The 22,737-nt window shown below is 43.3% G+C and overlaps 1 protein-coding gene across 1 annotated transcript in view; it reads left to right on the top strand.

Moving 5' to 3' along the window:
- LOC145391360 (CD109 antigen-like) overlaps nt 1-22,737 on the top strand; it is a 98,849-nt gene that overhangs the window by 46,562 nt on the left and 29,550 nt on the right. Inside the window, exons 11-18 of the mRNA XM_080265958.1 lie at nt 1,880-1,967; nt 5,152-5,268; nt 7,587-7,750; nt 13,400-13,628; nt 14,311-14,511; nt 18,995-19,182; nt 20,148-20,308; nt 21,895-22,008. Of these exons, the coding sequence (XP_080122084.1) occupies nt 1,880-1,967; nt 5,152-5,268; nt 7,587-7,750; nt 13,400-13,628; nt 14,311-14,511; nt 18,995-19,182; nt 20,148-20,308; nt 21,895-22,008 (1,262 nt within the window). The remainder of the gene's footprint in view (nt 1-1,879; nt 1,968-5,151; nt 5,269-7,586; nt 7,751-13,399; nt 13,629-14,310; nt 14,512-18,994; nt 19,183-20,147; nt 20,309-21,894; nt 22,009-22,737) is intronic.

Genomic DNA, 22,737 nt, shown 5'->3' with positions numbered 1-22,737 from the left:
ATTTATTTGCTTTTCTGTTTACCTTTACCGGTGGGTTATTAATTATTTCTTTCATTTCTCTGCCTGTTCATTTCGCTTTACTTATTTTTACCTGTCAGTCTGTCTCAATGTATTTTTTTTATGCCCTCCATGTGTTTATTTGTCACTCCTGTTTATCTGTCAGTCTGTCTCTTTCTCTGTATTTTTAGAAACTCCCTATTCATTTGCTTTTCCTGATTTCCTGTACGTATGTCTCTCTTTCCCTAGTTTTAGATGCTCTCCTTCTATAAATACTGCCTTTTTTCTGTTTATTTGTCAACCTGTCTCTTTCCTCTGTGTTTTTAGACGTTCTCTATATGTGTGCCTTTCCTGTTTACCTATTATTATGTCTCTTCTGTATTTTTAGAAGCTCTCTCCAGCTATTTATTTCCTTTGTCCGTTTATCTGTCTGTCTGTTTCTCTGCACTTTCAGGCTATCTCCGTCTATTCATTTTCTTTGATTGCCTATTGGCCTGTCTTTTTCCACCTATATTCTTAAATGTTTTCTATTTATCCACTTGCTTTTCAGTTTATCAATAACTTTGCATTTTCTCTCCATTCATATTCACTTTCAGTATATCTGCCAGCCTCTTTTTTTTTTCTTTTTTAAATAAGCTTTTCCTGTTTATCTGTCATTCTGTATCTTTCTGTCTTTTCAAATGCTGGAGCACCTGTAAGAGCCGCCCTGTCCGTCTGTCCCTCACTAACTTTTTTCGGAAATTAGGTGATTCATTCCCATAGACTTTAGCAACCTCTCATACCTAGCAATTTTGTGCCTGTTTATACTCAGATACTAAGATGATTTATGAATACTTCCTCGAGTCATCGACATCTCATTTCCTTGCTTCATTTCACTGTTCATTTCTTTGCTGTCTCTTTACATGTCAGTCTGTCTCTTGTGTTTTGATGTGTCCAGTGTGTGTGTGTGTGTGTGTGTGTGTGTGTGTGTGTGTGTGTGTGTGTGTGTGTGTGTGTGTGTGCTCTCTCTCTCTCTCTCTCTCTCTCTCTCTCTCTCTCTCTCTCTCTCTCTCTCTCTCTCACACACACACACACACACACACACACATGCACTCAGTCACAACATAAGCACACCATAAATACCCCAGTCGGTCTGTTTTGGTCTGACCTCTTTCTCAGCCACTTTTACTTTCCTCTTCCTGCTCCTCCTATTATCCCGCACTCCCCTTTGTTCTTCCTTATTTCTCTCTCACTCTTCCACAACTCTCCTTCACTCTTCAGTTCTTCTTCACTCTTCTTCCACACTCCATCGCTTTTCCTCTACTCTTATTCACACCTCCTTCACTCTTTCTCCACTCTACTTCATTTTTCTTCCACTCTCCTTCACTCCTCCTCAACTCTGCCTTACACTTCCTTCACTTTGCCTCACCCTTTCTTTCCCATTCTGCCTCACTTTCTCTACTTATCCTCACTTTTCCTCCACCCTCCTTTGCTCTTCCACTCTCCTCATTCTCCTCACTCTTCTCCACTATCCTCCTTCACTTTGTCCATTCTCCTCGACCCTCCATATTCTAACTCTTACTTTTTGTCAGTCTTCCTACACATTTTCTTACTCCTAACTCGTCCTTAAACTCGTCAAATCTTACCCTAACGCTGTCTCCACTCGTCACCAATCACCTTATCTTCCACCTACTTGTTCCCATCACCTAATACTCCACTTACCCTTCCCCATCTACCTTATACTCCCATTGTTCGTCCCCATTCGCCTCATACTTCCCTTACTCCTTTACCCACCTCCCTACTCCCCCTACGTCCCCCTCCACTCGTCCTCCGCCCCCCCCTACTCGTTCCCCTGCCCCCTACTCTCCCTAAGACCCCCTACTCATCTCCCCTTCCCCCCCAGGACTCGAATCGTGGCCCCCAAGGTGAAGGTGGGCTTCGTGGGGTCGGCGCCGCTCATTTTCAAGCCTGGCATGTCTCTCACAGCGGCTGTGAGTACCAACGCTTACCATGCATTAACTTTACCATTTAGCTCTTTCGTCATGAGCTTTACTACCTGTTCTTTAGCATTATTATCATTATTATTATTTTTTTTATTATTATTATTATTATTATTATTATTAAGTTACTCATTTTTGCCATCACTCATTTAATTTGTCATTGCTATTACCATTTACTATTACCTTTATTTTTCATTAAGTATTTCATTTAACACCGCAAATCATCGTGGCTTCATTTCAGTCAGAGCTATGGTGACTCGGTGGCTAATTTGCTTATGATGCGTCAGCCCCGAGTCCAGGGGTATGTTGGCACCCTGTTGGCTCTGTTATTGCCATTACAGACTCTGATACTCACAGACACAGCTAATACATCACTTCGACTTACAAGTGTATCACTTCCTACAGATGCTCCGTCCCCATCCGTACTTCATCAGCATGTGGAAGGATTAATTCTATCATTCTTCCTGAAGAGCTAATTCTATCCTATATTGAACCTAATGTGGACTGATGCAGGCTAATCCTAAAGGCAGGGAAGACTCCATCAACCAACCACCAGTCTAGCAAAGCCATCTCCTGAAGCCGCGAGTGGCCAGGTCCATAACACAACCTGTCATCATATTCAGGATCATCATCATCATCCAGTCATCACCATCAGCATAGTTCTCGTCCTCCTCATCGCCATCAGCATAGTTCTCGTCCTACTCATTGCCATCATTATAGTTCTCGTCCTCTTCATCGTCATCATCATAGTTCTCGTCCTCCTCATCGTCATCACCATAGCTCTTGTCCACCTTATTATCGTCATTCACCTTGGCCTGTTCCCTGGCATCATCTATGTTGTCTCGCTCGTCTTAACGGTCTGTTTCAATCACTGTGTTTTGGTCTATAATCAATGCTGTCTCTCAGAAATGGGGACACCTACGGGAAGGCTAATCATGGGGTGCCATTTTCAAGATGATTACAGACTGGAGAGACTGAGGAGGTTTACTTTAAGTGTCTGTAAATAATGCAAATGATACTAACAGAACGTCCCATTCTGATCTTATTTCTTTTCTTTCTTTCTTTCTTTCTTTCTCTGTCTTTCTTTCTCTGTCTTTCTTTCTTTCTTTTTAGCCCTCCAGTCCTGCAGGTTTTAAGGCCATTGTGTGTTATTTTCCTCGTCAGATCTTACCTATGCACCCTTGAAGTTCTTGATAAGCCTTCGTTGCCCTTCACGTCTTTCAGAATTTCCTTCCCCTTCAAGTACCCTCTCTCAAAATATTATCCTCAGGAGCTCAGTCTCACATGACAACCGTTTATGAGTTCAAACCTGCACCTAGGAGCCAGTCACTAATCCGAATTCCAGTAATATAGTTCATCCACTTTACCTAAGCAGAGATTTTAGTTTTATTGAACCCTTAGCTCAATGACAGAAAAATACAATACTACGACTATACATCCTATCCACAGCACTCCCCCGATATACTAGCATTCATCTCTTGTTTCAGTTTTCTATTCAAGATGGAGAGATGGCAATTTTACACCCAGATAACGTAAATAGAGAATAATTAATTACATATCTGACACGCTCCTTTGTGAACCCGAAGTAGGTGTTCAGTATGTACTGTTAATATCCCATAATGTAATTAAAATACAGTTAAGCCTCCGTCCTTCAGCCTCAGTAAACACCAAAGGCCTGGTATTTCTAGTGTCCTTATCATTATTGTTCTTATTATTGTTAGTAGTAGTAGTAGTAGTAGTAGTATGCCTTTTCGTTTAAACAGCACTGTTGTCATACTCATTATCATTACCATCTTTTCTACCATAAACCATTTTGTTAATCGTATTACATTACCAACATTATGTAACAACTGTCTTTGTTTTTCCTGTCATTGCTGTTGTTACTGAACGTGATAGTGATTTAAATTAACTTATGCTGACTCAGGTTTGGTTAGTTGAGCTTGTTCTCTCTCTCTCTCTCTCTCTCTCTCTCTCTCTCTCTCTCTCTCTCTCTCTCTCTCTCTCTCTCTCTCTCTCTCTCTCTCTCTCTCTCTCTCTCTCTCTCTCTCTTTAATATTCACGACTTAATGCGTATAAGGTCCCTGGGTCCCGTACTTAAGGATCAAAAGCTCTTACCAGGCCACTCCTACAGGTCCTGGAAGATCAGAGAGCCATTACGGTTCTTATTATGGGGTTGTTTGAGAGAGAGAGAGAGAGAGAGAGAGAGAGAGAGAGAGAGAGAGAGTGAGAGAGAGAGAGAGAGAGTATAATCAAGTGGGATAGAAGCAGGTTGATATGTAATTCGAAAGGAGTACAGAAGAAAGTAAGAGAGAGGTGAGCAAGAATAACATGTAGCCAGAAGTGAGGTAGGTAGACAGGTAGAAAAAGGCAAGGTAGGTATTAAGGTGCTCAAAAGTAAGGTAGGCAGAGGTAGGCAGAGGTTAGACAGGCAGGTTGGAAGGTGGGTGAGGTAGAAAAGTGAGGCATGTAAGAATGTGAGTCATACAGACAAGATAGTGAGGTAGGTAGGAAATTAAGGAAAAAATGAGGTAGGTAGGAAAGTGAGGGAAAAATGAGACAGGTACAAAAATGGGGCAGGTACGAAACTGAGGCAGGTAAGACAGTGAGGCAAAAGTGAGGTAATTAGAAGAGCGAGGCAGAAAGAAAGGTGAGGCAGGAACAAAACAGAGGCAGGAAGGAAAGTGAGGCAGAAAGGAAAGTGAGGTAGGTAGAAGTGTATGGCAGGTAGGTAACAAGGTAGATAGGAAACGGGTCAGTCTAATTTAAGTGACTTACTCTCATTTGCACTCCATCACCGCTCTCTCTCTCTCTCTCTCTCTCTCTCTCTCTCTCTCTCTCTCTCTCTCTCTCTCTCTCTCTCTCTCACACACACACACACACACACACACACACACACACACACATTCTTCAATAAATTCACCATTATTGTTTATTATCTCTTCACGTGACGCTAAATTCTAATGAAGGTGTTTTGTTTTTCCGTGTGTGTGTGTGTGTGTGTGTGTGTGTGTGTGTGTGTGTGTGTGTGTGTGTGTGTGTGTGTGTGTGTGTGTGTGTGTGTGTGTGTGTGTGTGTGTGTGTGTGTGTGTGTGTGTGTGTGTGTGTGTGTGTGTGTGTGTGTGTGTGTGTGTGTGTGTGTGTGTGTGTGTGTGTGTGTGTGTGTGTGTGTGTACAGGTTGGTGTAAGCTACGAGGATGGTGAGCCCCTGACCCCCCGGCAGCTGAGACAGTCCACCCTCACCCTCACCCCCACCCTTAAGCGAGCCACGGGGGGTACCACCACGCTGCCTCAGGTATGTTATCGCCTCACCCTGCCTCACCCTCACTCTGCCTCGATTGCACCCTGCCTTACCCTCGCCCTACCTCACCCTCACTCTGCCCCGATCTCACCCTGCCTCGATCTCACCCTGCCTCACCATCATCCCCCTACCGTTATTTTGTTCTACTCTGCCTCACCCTTATTTTCTCCCTCACCCTAACGCCAGATAGAAGCCACCTCACTGCCTTAGGTATGTCACTCCCTCACCCTCACCCATTCTCATCCAGCCTTTCCTTGTCTCACCCTCTTCCTGCCTCATCTTAGCCCTGCCTCACTCTGCCTTGCGCTCGCCCTTCCTCACCTTCATCCTGCCTCATCCTCACTCCCTCATTCACCCGGGCAGCGGGGGGGCCAGGGGAAAGGGGGCAGGGGAAAAGGGGGGCAGGGGGAATGAGGGGGAGAGGGGAATTGTTTCAGACATGTCATCAATATGACTCACTCTTCTGCACTCCCTCCAGGCCAATCTCCTCGAAGTGGCCTGTGTATCTATGTAACTCTCTCTCTCTCTCTCTCTCTCTCTCTCTCTCTCTCTCTCTCTCTCTCTCTCTCTCTCTCTCTCTCTCTCTCTCTCTCTCTAATCTTTTCTTCGCACTTAATATCCTCCTGTCTTTCTTCCTCCCTACTTACATCCAGTTTTCTCCTTTTTCTTTCCTCCCTTTCCTCCACTCCTGTTTCAAAAGTCTCCTATTTTTTCTTACCTCCCTCCCTCCTTCTCTCTACTTCCTCCCTTTACTTTTCTCTCACTTCTCTCTCTCTCTTGTCTCTTCTTCTTTTCCTTTTCTTTTTTTTATTTTAACTCTTACCTCCTATCCATTTTCATCTCCCAGCCATTTCTATACTCCCCTCCTTTCCATTTCTTTCTCAACTCCCTCCATTGTCTTCTGTCATCTCTCCCTCTCTCATTTCCTCTCTACCTCCATTTCCTCTCCACCTCCATTTCCTCCCTCCTTTTCTCCGTAATCCCTTCACCTGTCTTACTTAATATTCTGTCACATCCCTACCTCTTAGTCTCTTTTTTTTTTTTCTCTTTCTCTCTCCATCTCTCTTTTCTCATCGTACTCCACCTCTCCATTTCCTCTTGATCTCCTATCTCTCTCCCTCCTACTTCCTTCCCACTTTCTCTTGCCTTCCTCCAGATTCGTACCTAAAGGGGGTGAGGGGGAAGAGGTAGGAGATTTCACGTCCTCACCGAACGCCATTAAGTATAGTACAGTATAACAAAGCCTTCTCAGGGCAAACTATCCATTATATATACCGGATTTAGGTCTGGTACTGTCTCTGGTTCCGTAGAAAATGGTAGTGTATTGCACCAAGAAAAGACTGGCCTCATACTGTCACAGAGAGAGAGAGAGAGAGAGAGTGTGTGTGTGTGTGTGTGTGTGTGTGTGTGTGTGTGTGTGTGTGTGTGTGTTGTGCATTTTCAGGTGCTATGTAATGCAATCTCGAGTTTCAAAAATTTTGGCATATTTCCGGCATATCTTTATTATACTTCTGCTAAACTTTTGAACCCTTTTTTTTTTTTTTTTTTTTTTTTTTACAATAGCTTGGCCTTAAATTGCTATATCCGCATCTTGAGTGCTGACTTGTAGTAACTAATTAGCAGTTACTGTATGGTGCTAGTCTCAATGAAGCACTATGGGATGTAGTACCGTAGCACTGTCTGCTTCTGTCACCGAGCTACGCGAAATAACCTACAAAAGGAAGAGACGAGCATTACAATGATCACCATGAAGAGGTGCCATGTCAATGATGTAGAGGCGTAGCACACTGTCTGCCTCAGAGGTACGTGAAATAAGCCGCAAAAGGACCAAGAATCTAGGCCAAGTTAAGGTGAACGCATTATACCATACTTCCACGATTGCATACTCGAGATCAAAAAGAAGGAAAATTGATACTAACTGCACGTGCACTCAGATCACATTTTCCCTCTTGAAGGAAAACAAGGAGCATGTCTTACCACCTCGCTCACTTTCTCTTTCAACTTCTTTCGTCCTTAATCTTCGTTTTCTTTATCTGTCTTCCTCCCAATTCTCTCCTTTTTCTCTTTCATATCCTTTCTGCCTTTATCCTCTCTTTTTTTTCTGCATCCCCCTTCTAAGACTTTCGTTTTACCTCTCTCCTTTTGTCATTTATCCTCTCTCTCTCTCTCTCTCTCTCTCTCTCTCTCTCTCTCTCACACACACACACACACACACACACACACACACACACACACACACACACACACTCTCTCTATAAAATTGCATCCCAGGTACGTCTTCCATCTCCCATTACTCTCTTTGATCCTTTCAGCTCGTGGTCCTCCCCCGCATCCGCACCCACCCTCCCCTGACGGATGTGTGGGCGCGGGGTAACATGAGCAGCACGCCCACGGAAACCTCGTGGGCGGGGAAAAGTGACCTCAACCTCGCCCACCACCAAGCCTTCCTCAGATTTCAAAAAGACGGAATATTGCAGTAAGTAAGGAAGAGGTTGATTTGTTTCTGTTGTGGCCCCAGGTTCATCTGAAACGTGAACCCAGTGGACTGCAGGCTGAAGATGCTCTGCTCCTCCCAGTGTTCACCAATTTTCATTTAGCGGATAGGGAAGTAATCGAGGGATGTTTGTATAACCAAGCAATTGAGCCGCCCGGTTATCGTACATCGGGGTCACCACATGAAAGAATTCCACTTTAATACCATGAAGTTGAATAAGATGGGATATTAACGATAGGGTAAGGGGGATGAGAGGAATGGGGTGGTAAGGAGGGATGGGGGAGGTAAATCGGATCAGGAAGACAGCAGGGGTGAAAGAGAGATGAAGGATAGGGAGAGAGTAAGTAGATGTAAGCAACCAACACCGAAACACAGTCTACTATCACCATCATCCCTCTCACCGTCTGTACCTCGCATCTCTCCTACCCTCTAACACCATACCACTGTAAATGGGTTCCGCATTATAGTGCAGACCTACTGTATTTGCTTAGTTTCTTCTTCTTTTCCTGTCTTTCTTTAAAACACTTTTCAATTAGGCGCCATCCCTTCATTTGTACGTACACCAGTTCTTTTCAAACTCGGTACAATTGTTCGTTGGTCAAATACACCGAAATTTTGTTTTTCATTTTTGTAGTTCGGCCTTTTAATGAGATTTATAAGGTCAAAGGTAAAGCCATACAAACTCAAACTTTGAGATCCTATGTTCTTGTATGTTTACCATTCATCATGGCATTCTGAACAACAGTATGCCGGTGTACTGTAGCTGTGTGGAGACCATCGTGCATTCCCTTGTGAGTGATAGCAATCTTTAATTACCCCTGTCTTCTCTCTCAGCGTCTATGCCTTCTATCTGTCCTACCCTTCTGCACCATACCACTGTTTTCTGATACTACCCACCATCCTCACCGTCTGCCTTATATCTGTCCTATCCTCCTTTTGAACTTCTTTTGGCGATATCCTTTCAGGTGGACGATAGATGGAATGGAGGCTGAGATAAGAAGGAGGGAATGTGAAAGGAAAGAGGGAGAGGTTCGCGGCTAAGATAAGAGGGAGGGAATGTGAGAGGCAAGAGGAATGAGAGGCTGGAGGAGGAAGGGGGGAAGGGGGAGGGGAGTGATTTGATAGAGAGAAGAGGAGAGGATTTCATACTAGTCTTGACACTTTTTTTAGGTCATCGTGTTATTTATCACTTACAAATACAAACTACAGTAAATGTAAAACAATGAACTTATCAATTGCATACGGAAATAAACTCATTATTTACTAGCTCTCAAAAGCCTCCACCTTTACAGATACTCACTACAATACATAGCGTCATAAAGAGCGGCATAAAAGCATAGTCTGCAATTGTTTTTATATTTGCATATTAATTTTGAAGAAAATGTGTAGCCTACATATCTATGCAGTAACGCAATAACAAGGCAGAGTATATTTTGGTAAGGTATTGAAACCATAGCAACATTATTTTTTACTCTGACCTCTCTCTGAATATTGAAATTAAAAATATATAAACCAAAGCCTTTTTTAAGACTCGATTTGTATTTCCACTTCCGTGACTGGGCTCAAAATTTTCACCACCCTCAAATAGTGTAGAATTTCAGTTCCATCGATTTTTCCTGGCCTGCCGGATATTTTTTCCACTCCAATATAAGCAAAATAAAACAGTGCTCTTAAAATTACACAGTACAAATCACAGAGCTTATCTATATATTTTTCACTGACTATGCATATTCCCGCGACTCTCGACGAAGTCTATGAAAAAAAAAAAAAATCCAGATTCATTGACCCCTTCACCCCAGATAGTTTTTTTTTTTTTTTTCTTGTTCTCACTTGACGATTTTTTCTCGCTTAGGAATGGATGTCTTGTAGTGAAAATATTAGAAAAAACAAACTTCATTCCCCCCTTTTTGCTAGAAAGAGGTGAGGTAGGAAAAGAGGGAGGGGAAAAGGGAGGGTAGAATTGGAGGAAGGGGGAGGGAAAGGTTTGGAAAGGAAGCAGGGAGGAGGGAAAGGTTTGGAAAGGAAGCAGGGGGGAGGGACTCGGTAGGACAGGAGTGGGGATGGGTAAGGTAGGAGGGAGGGGAGGGAATAGGATTGGAGGTAGGGAAGGGAAAGGGAAGAACAGGCTGAAGGTTATAGGGGAAAGAGAGGAGGAAAGGGAAGGTAGATTGAACAGGAGTGAGGGAGGGAAGGAGGGAGGACGGGAAGGGTAAGGCAGGAGAGAAGAGGAGGGGAAGAGTAGGACTGGAAGGAGGAGGAAGGGAGGGGTAGGGCAGGGATGTCGGGGGAGGGAGGGGAGGGGAGGGGAGAGACAGGAGAAAGGAGGAGGGAAAAGGTATATATAAATTACAGAATAGCCTAAACAATTTATTATTGTTGTTTTTATTACTATTATTATTATTATTATTATTATTATTATTATTATTAATACAACGTGTTTTATATAACCTAGAAATGCAGACCATAGTAAAGAAAAAATACTGAACTCGTAAACTGCTTACGGAATTACACCCCGTTCAAAAACTGAGTGCTTTACTGCACTAACGACATAAAAAAGAAGAAAAAATAGTTCGGTGCCCAGTCTTATCAGTTTTCAGAATAACAAAAATTAATTCTGAAATAAAATATGCTTAGAACAAAGACTGTGATACAAGAACGGCGAGTCTAGAATACATACGTTCCAGTAAGTCAGACGCTACGCCTTTTCTCTCTTTCTCTCTTTCTTCCTTTCTTTCACCATTTCTTTCTTTCTCTCTTCCGTTCTTTCTTCATCTTTTTTTACTGTGACCTCTCTTTCAGTAGAATACTGACACATACCAGGATTAACGAAGCATTTTAAATTCTCGATCAACACTTGAGAAACATGAAATGACACCTCAAAGTTCTGTAGTCTACTGGGTAATGCTTTACGTTACTGTTGCAGTGTACAGGACAGAACGTAAAATGCCTCTCATCTGGCGGCATCTTGTGTGTTGCGACGAGGGCTGAGTATGCTGGTGTGGGCATGGGTGTGGCAGTGGGAGTAGGAAATGAATAGATGATGAAGAATAGACACTGATAATTCTGAGCCGTACCCGCAGCACACGAGAAGTTGCCTGGCAGAGTGGAAAAGGGACGTTACATATGAACCACCCTGTACACCACTGATATATACACACAGACTTAAATTGCAAAGAGTACATCTACAATCGGTATCAAAAGTACTGTCGTCACCTCCAGCTTTTCTGTCTATGGGTTTAAAAAATAACAGCAACAGCGACAACAACAACAACAATAACAACAACAGCAACAACAACAACGACAACAATAACAACATGATGCTACGATACCCACAACTATCGTAACCTCGACTCGCTTTGCTACACTATTACGCGAAGGAATATCAACAAGCCACATGCATACACATACTAGTAAAGAAGAAGTGCTAAGGACCCTCCGGAAGCGACGAGAAAACGACCTTGCATTCTTCCATCTATCTGTCTCTGTATCTATCAGCCCCCTCAAGTTCCATGTATTCTTCTCTTTATCTATCCGCCTCCACAGTTTCTATGTATGTCTTTATCTGTACCCTCAGTCCTTATCTATCTATCTATCTATATATTTGTCCCCGCATTCTCGATCTATCTATTGGTCTGCCTCTACATCTATCTCCCTTCGTCTCTATTTCTCTCCTCTTATCTATCTGCCCCCACAGCCTTCTTTCCCCCTCTCACAGACGAGACCGCAACTCTACGTCCATTCATTGCCCTCTTTCTCTGTCTGTCTGCCTTCCAGTTGGTCTCTGTCTATCTGCCCATCACTGTGTCTGTCTATATGCCCACTGATCCATTTATTTACCTATCTCAATGTATATTGGTTTATCTGTCCACTGGCCTCATTATCTACCTGTTTGTCTGTCCTTTGATGTTTTTATCTGCCCACTCCGATAGTTAACTTCCCTCCCTACACACACACACACACACACACACACACACACACACACACACACACACACACACACACACACACACACACACACACACACACACACACACACACACACACACACACACACACACACACACACACACCTTCCACTGTAATCTCTCTAAAAGCCTTCTAACAATAGGGTGCTGAAAGAATACTACTACAAGAGGCGAGGTCAACTCAGACTGCAATCTCCCACTAGTATTATGAGCTGTATATGTCCGCCCAGCCCACGACACATCTCTCTCTCTCTCTCTCTCTCTCTCTCTCTCTCTCTCTCTCTCTCTCTCTCTCTCTCTCTCACACACACACACACACACACACACACACACACACACACACACACACAAACTGCCTGCGATCTAGACGGTGAGAATTTGTATTTTTCTAAACACATCAAATTTCAGCTAAGATTATTTATATATTATACTTCAGTTTATTCGCCAAAGAAGAATTTTTTCCCCTTAAAATTCGATCCTTCTTTGCTTAATTCTTGATACATTAATCCACCTGTCGTAGTGAAGGCATCAGTGATGTATCTCCATTAATCCCCTTAGCACAATGTTGCGTTTGTATTCTGTTCTTATTACCACCAGACAGTTTTATTCAGTTCAGCGAAGACCTTCCCACAGCGCAAGAGTTTAAAAGCATCTCTAGTAGGGTGGCAACTTTTAAAAATATATTTCTTGCCATCTTCAGACGATTTTATTCAGTTCTATACGGACCTCTCGTCCTGATATGTGAATCCGTATGACGCCATCTGTTGAGCATAATGGGAGTGTTGGACCTACGGAAAGGACTGTGTAGCCTATGCTCAGAATCTGATTCATAAACAAATCTAGAAAGCTCTCAGAACCCATACTTCCGCCAACGCCAATACAATTTAAGATTTACTGCAGTAATTCGCCTTTCATATCAGACGAATACTTCAACGGTTTCACGTAGTCAGTTAATTTTACGTCTTAGTCTGCCCTGTTACACAATTTCAGGAGAGCTTACCTCCGGTAACGCCATTAAGATTTGTGATTTCGTGCATCCAGATACGAATCCATCTCGAAATCTAATCTTCTCTTCCTTGACCCACAACCCACCAATCCACTAAATTGTGTTGAAATCTGATAACAACTTTTAAAAATATCTTATACTGTACATAAAAAAAAAAAAAAAAAAAAAACGCGGTTGAATACATAACCCTCTCCAACTTCGTTAGCGGAGATAATAAAATCCATCTATCCCCCCCCCCCTGTTTTCTCCACTGTAATTAAACATTCTCATCGTCTAATCCTTCCTCTGTTCACCTCTTTCCTTCCAGCTTGACGGTAAACCCCATAATTTCTCGCAGTGCATGGAATCTGAAACAATTTCCATTTAGTATGACGACAACTTTTGCAATTCATTCTTACCATCCTCAGACGATTTTATTCAGCTGTATGAAGACCTCTTCTTGTGTAGGAGCTAAGTAATCCATCCACACAGATATACACTAGCGATTTTAGCAGCAGCATGGAAACCTCTAACAGTGGAAGAGCTAATCCACCTATCCCTACATTCTCACTTCGGCTTTTTTTTTCTCTGGCTGTATGGAGACCACTCACTATGAAGGAAGCTAATCCATCCATCCCTCCAGGTTCATCAGACGATTTTCTAATCTAACCTTCCCTACAGATTCACCCTAGACATTCCCAAGGACGCGACGGGACTGGAAATGACTGCCAGCTATCAAGACGGATCCAGTGGCATAGTGACCTCAGCCAGGGTGAGCGGGCAGCCGGTGCACTCCCCCAAGGGCTGTTTCCTACACATCACCACCAGCGCCGAGGCAGACATTGCAGTCGGGGAGTTTGCGGTGTTCCACGTCCGCGCCAACTTCCCCATGGAGTGGTATAGGTATCTGGTGAGTGGGTGGCTCGGGGGGTGAAGGGTCGTGCTTAGGAGAATTCACTTGTGTTTAAGGGCACTCAGTTGCGTTTACGGTATTTACTGGCCTTCATAATTATCCAGTCTCTCGGGGGGGGGGGGTTGTGCTTCAGGATACCATACCTGATAATGTTAGAAAGATAGTAGGTAAGGACATATACGGTACATTATACAGATAGACTGAATAATTGATTGATATAAATATAGATGAAGGTCTATAATGTGTGTAGTTATTCATAAACATCCCTTCTTGTACAGCTCAGTTAATATATATTCAGCCAATTAAATATTTGTCATTATAATATTGTACCGTATACTGAGACAGTCTGACTCTCTCTTGTGACTGTGATGATCCTCGTAAGCCTTCGGAGGAGTTTGATGACAGACAAACGATCGACACGCCGAGTCTACCACAACGAATGACAACACTCTTCACACTTCCTTGAAAAGCTGATAAAATCGCTTGAAGGCAGCAAACTCAAGTAAAACAGACGTCGTCGCAATTAAGAGGACAGCGAAAATTATTCTTAGCATCCTCGTTACCGGAAAATGAATACAACTGTGGCAAGACAGATAATGAAATATAAATAACGCCATCATCGTGAAAAGATAGCGCCGTGCGGGTTTATTACAGTCTCTAATCCACCCCGCCTCCACAGGTGATGGCCAAAGGACTGCTAATCCACTCGGGCACGGAGAGGGTGGAGTGGATGGGTAGTGAGGTGGTGTCCACTTTGAGCCTTGCTGTGGCACGGGAGATGTCCCCACGCTTCACCCTGGCCGTACTGCACGTGACGTCATCGGGGGACGTGCTGGTCGACACTATACACGTCGCTGTTACCCTACCCACCTCAGACAAGGCACGTGAGAGAGATAGAGAGAGAGAGAGAGAGGGGACGTGTGTATGCGTGCGTGCGTGCGTACGATCGTGAGAACATGCGCGCGCGCGCGCGCGCGTGTGTGTGTGTGTGTGTGTGTGTGTGTGTGTGTGTGTGTGTGTGTGTAAATAACATACATATGTAAACTGGATGCATAAACTAAGCTAAAACTACGCATATTTTTAACGTTATACAGTACATGAACGTACGGAAATGTACAGCCATGAACTTATGAAGTAGTATCAGATGATTATTATATATTTTCTCGGTCTGTCGTAATATTAGAGTGAATTTAGGGTAAACATATCCAATTACCATTAAATTATTTCACCACCTGTAATTACCAGTAACCTGGATATACTACCGGCATCGTCTATCCGGTTGACATCATGGTCTGCTGGGCTGACCTCATTACTTGAATATGGATGAGGGCGGAGAAAAGGATTACGAAACACCATTAGCATAACAAGATTCCTCCCGAGACAGCACTCTCCCCAGGCATAGACATAAGCTCCTCAGTACCCATTTTTTACTGGTTTATGTTTGTGTGTGGCATGTCAACATAATCTTGGTAGTTATTAATGCGATCTACTGTATAGTGGTTTTGAAAAGACATATGTAACAAACAGGAGAATAATAGAGTGAAATATGACGCAAAACAATTCACCATGAACAAAATGCCGGAAGCTTACTAAGCTCATGAGAATACGATGCTATATTGCTTTTACTCTACCTTGGCCTAAAACTGCCGTCTCTTCTTCTGGAATGTTGAGCTGTAAGGGTATATTAACATCCGAATATGATGCTTGTGGCGAAGAAGTACCGTAGTGAATTGTCTTTTTCTACCACTGAGCTACTTGAAATAAGCCGCAAAAGAGAAGATCTGGGCCTAGTTATACTGAAAGAACTATCGATTTTAACACATTTCTCAGACAGTGCAAAAGCAAAATTATATCCGTTGACGTTAATGTGTCGAAATCTCCAAGTCTGACTATCAGAGAAAAGGATTTATAAAAAGGAATAAAAGTTCAAACAAATAAGAAGAGACAGAAATAGAAAGATAGAAACAGACAGCCAGAAGAAGGTGCACAGTGAATAAGACACAGCATTATAAGAAAAAGAATTTTAAAAAACTCAATAGTCACCTCGCATTACTGTGTGAGAGATAAAAACTGAGAGTCATAACCAGGAAGAGGAGATGGCAATAGCTAGCCAGGAGGAGGTGCGCAGAGTATAAGACGCAGCACTAATAGAGAAAAAAATATCAGTGTCTCCTCGCTTTGCTGTGTGCGAGATAAAAATGGACAGTGGAATGGAAGACGTGTTATATGCAAGAAAAACTCTGTACAAGGAGATTCAGTGGCTGCCTCGCTTCCCCACATATTCTCTCTGATCCCGGATAAGGCGTTGCGCGGAATGGCTTTGTGGTGATGGTGAATAAATGCTTGGAATTGAGTGTTATAGCGCTCCCTTTCAAGACGCTCAGCAATTGTGGCCTTTGTGTGTGTGTGTGGGGGGGGGGGATATATCCTACTCAGAGCACCAACCTGATACTCCATTCTTTGAAGTCCAGCCGTCCCTCTACGCGCAAAAGATGCCACATTGCCTCACCATGAAGCATTCTCTGGTGACTGTCTGCACTATGAAATAACGTGCCTGTGTATTTAAACAATCTGGTTCTGAAAGTTTTCTGTTCACATGATATACAGTCATTAAGAATAAAGAACGCTAATTTATCAACCAGAAACCTAAATATAAAAGCCAATAGGAATGCAGCGCGTTGTTGAAAACCCTCTCCAGTTGTAATCAGTGGACTTAAGAGCCAATTCCAGTAATATGGGTTGAAAACGATCACTTCCAGCAACTTTCCTCTACGTGCTACATGTCGCTTAATCTCCTTCCAGATACTTCGTCTAAACTGCCCTCGAATGCTAACCAAAGTGACCTTCCACAGCACTCGACACCATATCATTGCTCGTATATTCTACCCCTTTTTTAAGACTAGAGTTTCTGTACAATTAGTCGTTTCTCATTTTTTTTTTTCGTTGTTCATGTTTTCTGCCTCATTTAAGACAAGAGTTTCTGTATAATTTGCCGTCTCTCTCTCTCTCTCTCTCTCTCTCTCTCTTTCTCTCTCTCTCCAGTTCAAATTTTCTCCCGCACTTTAAGACTATAGTTTCCGTAAAATTTGCAGTTAATTCCTAGTTAAAATATTTGTAATAAAATACTGGTATACCTCGTCCTTACAACTCGATGTATGATTCTAAAATTAAATGCAAAACCAGGAATCAAACAAGCATCAACAAAATCCTCGAGAGTTCCAGGAAAAGAAAACATCACTCTGAATCCTCGTCAGCTTGGGAGGCTTGCTAGCACCTTTTTCATAGCGATTTATGCTGACTATTACGCCTCAGTTATTTATTCCATGCTCTTTGTATCCTTTCACTGACACAGACAAATAAACTGATCAGGAAGAGATGTTGCGGAGACTGCACAGAGGACGAGAAAAAAGGAGTCATAACTTTTCATTGCTCTTAAGGTATTTACTTCCAGGAGATGACTGAGATGCGTTTTGCCAGTGAACCTCCCTTGTACCTGGATAATCCTGCTTCAAAGGCCACTATCCTTCCTGTTGCCCTGTCCTGTGTCATCCGAACTCTAATAAGACTGATGTATTTGTAGACTGAAAAATTGCTCTTTCACTCACATTTGGTTATTGCTTTTACGATTATCACTGCACTGGAAACACAGACACAAATACACACACACACACACACACACACACACACACACAGATTCCACAATTACTTTCATTTCTTTCTGCGGTACTGGAACAAAGCTAATAAAGACACAGCGAATGGTGAATGAAAGACTAAAGTGAAGAGAGTAACAGAACGGGGTGGCTGGAAGGAGGGGAATACTGAGAACGAGGTGGTGAGATGAAGTGGGCAATGACGTAAGGCAGGGGTCGGCAACCTCCGGCCCGCGGGCCAGATCCGGCCCGCAGAGTCCGAACTCATGGTCCGTCACCCTACTTGATATTTATATAACAATCCGGCCGGCAACAGCCTAGCCAACTAAATGAGTAAGTCGGCGCCTCGCAACGTGTCAGGCCACTGGCTCCGGGCTTCAAGCTGTTCACCTTCCCCTTTGACTTCTATGTGGACGAAGCCCCTGCACCCCTGCAGATGGAGTTGGTGGAGCTTCAGTGTAATGACGAACTGAAGGCAAAGTACCGTACCACTTCTCCATTGTCCTTCTTCCGTGACCTCGTCCTCCCTTCTGACAAATTTCCAAATTACATTGAGCATGTAAAACGCATCGTTGCTATGTTTGGCAGCACTTACTGTTGTGAGCAACTCTTTTCAAAAATGAAATATACAAAGTCTCGCATTCGCTCCCAGCTAAGTGACCGCCACCTCAATGACATTCTGCTCTTGTCTACCTCATCAATCGATCCCGACATTGAATCACTTCTCCATGGCAAACAGCACCAACCATCCCACTAATTTGCATGTCTCTTGATAAAACTGTTTTCTGCAGTCATTGATTTGCATGTTTTTCAATAAATTTCTTGTAATCTTGTCACTGGTTTGCCTGCTTTTCTATCACAAACTGTTTTCGGCAGTCAATGATTTGCATGTTTTTCAATAAATTTCTTGTAATCTAGTCACTGGTTTGCCTGCTTTTCTATAAAATTTTTGTATATTGTCACAAACTGTTTTCTGCAGTCACTGATTTGCATGTATTTCAATATAATTTCTTGTAATCTAGTCTCTGGTTTGCCTGCTTTTCTATAAAATTTTTGTACACTGTCACTTTTGGGTTCTCTTTGGCACTCCGGCCCGCAGGCTACTCCTAGAAGCTTTCTCTGGCCCTCGCACTGAAAAGGTTGCCGACCCCTGACGTAAGGGAAGAGGGCGTGTAGTGGGAATAGAGGATATTACTAATGGACACAATTGCCGGAAGGTCCTTTTCTTTTTCTTTTTCGTCAAGCTCCTCCCTTCACAGGATATTGCACTGGGAAATATACGTATGTATGTATGTATGTATGTATGTATGTGTCTTCTAACTCTATAATCGTAATTCTAATCGTTCCTTGATCCTCCAGTGATGTTAACAGGTATTATGATATTCTAACATCCCCAGTCCCTTAATTACAACACAGCAGCCCGTAATTCTAACACAGCCTTGATCTTAAAGTACTGGTATCATTGTCCCCCTTACTTCTGATCCCCCACCCAATAAGCTACGGTATTATTGAGGTTTCCGACACTCACGCTCCCTGAGCTAGGTTAAAAGATTAGGTTGTTTATGTTATGTCAGTTAGGTTAGTTAGGCAAGGTTGGATAGGTTAGGTCAGCTGGGTTAAGTTAGTTACGCCAGCTTAGGTTAAGTTAGATTAGTTATCAAATCCGTGACTGTCTTAAACCGCCATTTCATCAAAGCTTCTCCTCCCGGGTAGGTGAACGTAGTGCTCAACCAGGACAAGGACCATAGCAAGAGGACGGTGGAGGCCTCAATGCACGCCTCCCCTGGCACCCACCTGGCCCTCTCCTGCACCCGATGGCCCTCGTGGACGGCACACCACTCGTCCCGCATCACACCCGCAGCACTGGTCACCGAGGCACTCACCATGGAGCCACACCCAAGGTACTCACTCACACGGTTTGGTAAGCTCTGGCGCAACTGGATGATCTACTAAGCTTTTTTTTTTTCTCACACACACACACACACACACCCTCACACGCCACTTTGTTAAACTCTGTTGCAATACAATAGGATCCTCCACTAAGTGTGTGTGTGTGTGTGTGTGTGTGTGTGTGTGTGTGTGTGTGTAAACTGGCTACTCGCATGTTAATAGGCCATCATCCTAACCTTTTTCTTATCTTGAAAGGAAATTAACTCCCTCAATCCGGTGGCATATTTCTTACCTGCATTTTACTCTTCATTACCTAGAGGCTGCCTTTACTGCGAAGAGGTAAATAATATCTAACCTCTCCCAGTGCTATGTCTAACCTCTCCAGTTTAAAATGCCTCTCTAAAGCCATATAATATAGTATGGCACAAATGGAATAAATCTAACGTTACCCATCTTCTTCAGGATTTTAGATGCCTTCCTAAACATGAGTCAGAGGAGGAAATCTCAGTTAAAACTCTCGTGCTATGTGAGACACGAGCCTGCTTGCACACAAAGGCGAGAGAGGGAGGGTAATCTATGCTGAGAGAAGGCGGTTCGGTTTATTTCTCTGCCTACCGTATATTCAGCTGTCTCACATTCCACAGTCTGCTATCTCACGGTGTCAAAAGTTTGGCAACGGTTTCCAATGCAAATTTATTTTTCTAATTAATACCTTACATTCCCAGTGTCTTATTTGGTTACTTATATACACTTATATAAAAAGAATCATATAAAACACTAATTAAATTCGCTTGTCATTTACATTAATGTTTATTATAGCGATTATACTTGATTGTGCCTAAAGCTGTCCAGGTTACAGAAATTACAAGAAGTCCACGTAAGATTTAACACTAAGCATTAAACTCGAGAGCCGAATCTGATATTACCCCTCTCCCGTCTACTATCTAACTTTAGCCCTATCTGGTGCACACTACAGGCCTGTGCACACGGTGAGGCAGGTGTCGCGGCGTGGGGAGTGGACTGAACGAGTGGCGTCCCTTACCACGGAGAGCACTGCTGGATGGCCATTAGCGGCATTACACCTGGCTGGCCTTACCTGTCTCACGGATGCTGCACTGCCATCACCACCACACGCAGGTATCCCACAATGGCCACAACACATACAACATCTCCTCTCAGTCTTCTCCCCTTTCTTACACACACACACACACACACACACACACACACACACACACACACAATTTCTCAGGTAAACCCTCTTTCCTCCCGTCCTCCATACACACTCATAGCTATCCTGTCACGGTTTACCCTTCTCATACAAGTACTCTCGTCTTCTGTATCTCCCTCCCTGACCAGTGAAGTTATATAGCTTCCTAGGAACTGATGAGTACACCGTGGAAAAGTCAACTCACTCCAGACGCATTAAGTCCAGCTAAAACTTTGATTAGGTTTTGATAGTTAAAAAAAAGACGACTAGGAAACTAGTTGACTATCTGACTGTATTCATTTTTCCTTCTGCCTCGCCTAGCCCCCTCCCTTCCCCCGATCCTCAAGTACTTCCGCTATCAGTCTCAGCATCCCCCCACACAGGCAACTTTCCCTCCTCCACCTCCTGCTCGTACCTACTCACACTTTTAAAAACTTACTCACGTTGCCTAACTAGCTACCCTCCCTTAACCTTCACCTACACTTCACCTCCTCACATGGGAACCTTTTAACACTCACCTATCCTGCCTCACTCCCCATCCCCACCCTCTTCCCTGCCTTACATCCACACACAGATATCCTCCGCTACCTCCCACACAACTTTCCTTCCTCATATGGGCATCCTTTCATTTTTTCCCTCGCATCCTTCCTCTTTCACCACACTCCCATTCTCCTACGTACCTCACACGCACATACAAAAATACCCGTACCTGCCTCTTATCCCCCCTCCACGTTTCCCTATTCATGTCTATGTACAACTGATTCTGTGAGTGGTGGTGCTGTGATGACTGGTATCTATGGTATCTAACGACTCTGGTGACTGTAATACTGTGCAATGACTGTTCGCGTACTAGCCTGGCGATCGATGAATGTAATTTCATGGAGACGTGTACATGTGAAGGCTTTCGATATGTTAAGCCAGACTGATCAGTGACTTGTTTCCTGACTTTAATATTGTAATTGCTGGAATAATATAGAAACTTTAATAATATGGTGACTAATAAAGTACACTAGAATATTTTATTACAGAGACTTTGCACTGATGGTGATTTGTGATATCCTGTGTGATGGTTAGTGACTTGCGTAGTGGATGTTATGTTACAGTGATTATTATACTATACAAACTACGAATTGATAAAGCTTGCCGTTATGTAGTGTGGTGGTCAGTAGTGTAATGACTGAAATATTATTAAACGAAACTCTACTAGTAATGACAGTTGTTGTGTTATACTGTGGTAATCAGTGAATATGTGGCGCTGGTAAGTACGGCCATCTTAACTGTGGTGTCTGAAATGCCAGTGGGGATGGTGATTCAGAGTACTGTGGTGAATGTGGCAGTAACAAAGTGAGTAGTATTAACGCGGTGGTGAATATGGTAATTATGCCGTACCTAGTGACTGGTGAATGCAATGATAAAGCGATGAATGAGGTGATCGTAGAATTAATGTGGTGACTGACAATGTGGTGAATGTGGTGTTACTCTCTTACATGAGAGAAATGTGGTGAATGTGTTACAGGTTCATGTGACCATCAGCTGGGGTTCCTGGAGTGTGGTGACGGCAGCTGTTACCGCCAGAGTGAGGTGTGTGACGGCCATACACACTGCCACAACGCTGCTGATGAGCTTCACTGTGAGTACAACACCCCACCTGCCTCCCTTCACACCACTTCATTAACCCCTTGAATCCCGATGGCGTCCTTTTTACCTTATTGTTGCTGCCACCAGACGATTTTATTCATCGTGAGGTCCCCACCTACTGTCGCTCATATCCTCTCTTTTTTTACATACTATTTTTTTGCTACCTCCATATCTCATGCAACCATGGAAAGGCCTCTCTTTCTGAAGGGGTCAAAGAGAACATTATTTTGGGGTCAAATTATTATGTATCTAATCAGTTCGAAAAGATTTTCCTAAGCTAAATATAAACGTCTGACAGGAACCGTCTTCGGGTTGAAGGTTAGAACATATTATGATGACCCTACACCGGCGAGTGAAATGTGTTCCGTTTTTAGTCTTTCAGGGAAAGACACTTTCCTTATTGTAAATGATCAACCTCAGTCTCAGCAGACAAAAATCACAGTCAGTGCAATTTTCCTATTCAGCGTGGAACAAAACTTCAAAGTAAACTTGCTATGCAGTATTTGTTAACTACCTGAGTATATTCCTTAAAATAGAAAAGAAATCCCCACTCAGTTACAGCAACACAAAGTTCCAAACAGGAATACATATAGGACAACCATCTCAACCAGGAACCAAACCTCTACACTAATTCCCGCACCTCGCCACAGCAAGGCGCTGTCTGCCGAAAAGGAATGGCAGTTCACTGCACGGCACTGCCCTGCAGGGGTGACTGCTTGCC

The sequence above is a fragment of the Coenobita brevimanus genome, chromosome 18 (assembly GCF_032717465.1).
Source record: "Coenobita brevimanus isolate Jiangsu-jjx chromosome 18, ASM3271746v2, whole genome shotgun sequence".
In the NCBI taxonomy this organism is placed as follows: Eukaryota; Metazoa; Arthropoda; class Malacostraca; order Decapoda; family Coenobitidae; genus Coenobita; species Coenobita brevimanus.
The sequence above is the reverse complement of the archived record's forward strand: the minus strand, read 5'-3'. Positions and strand labels throughout refer to the sequence as shown.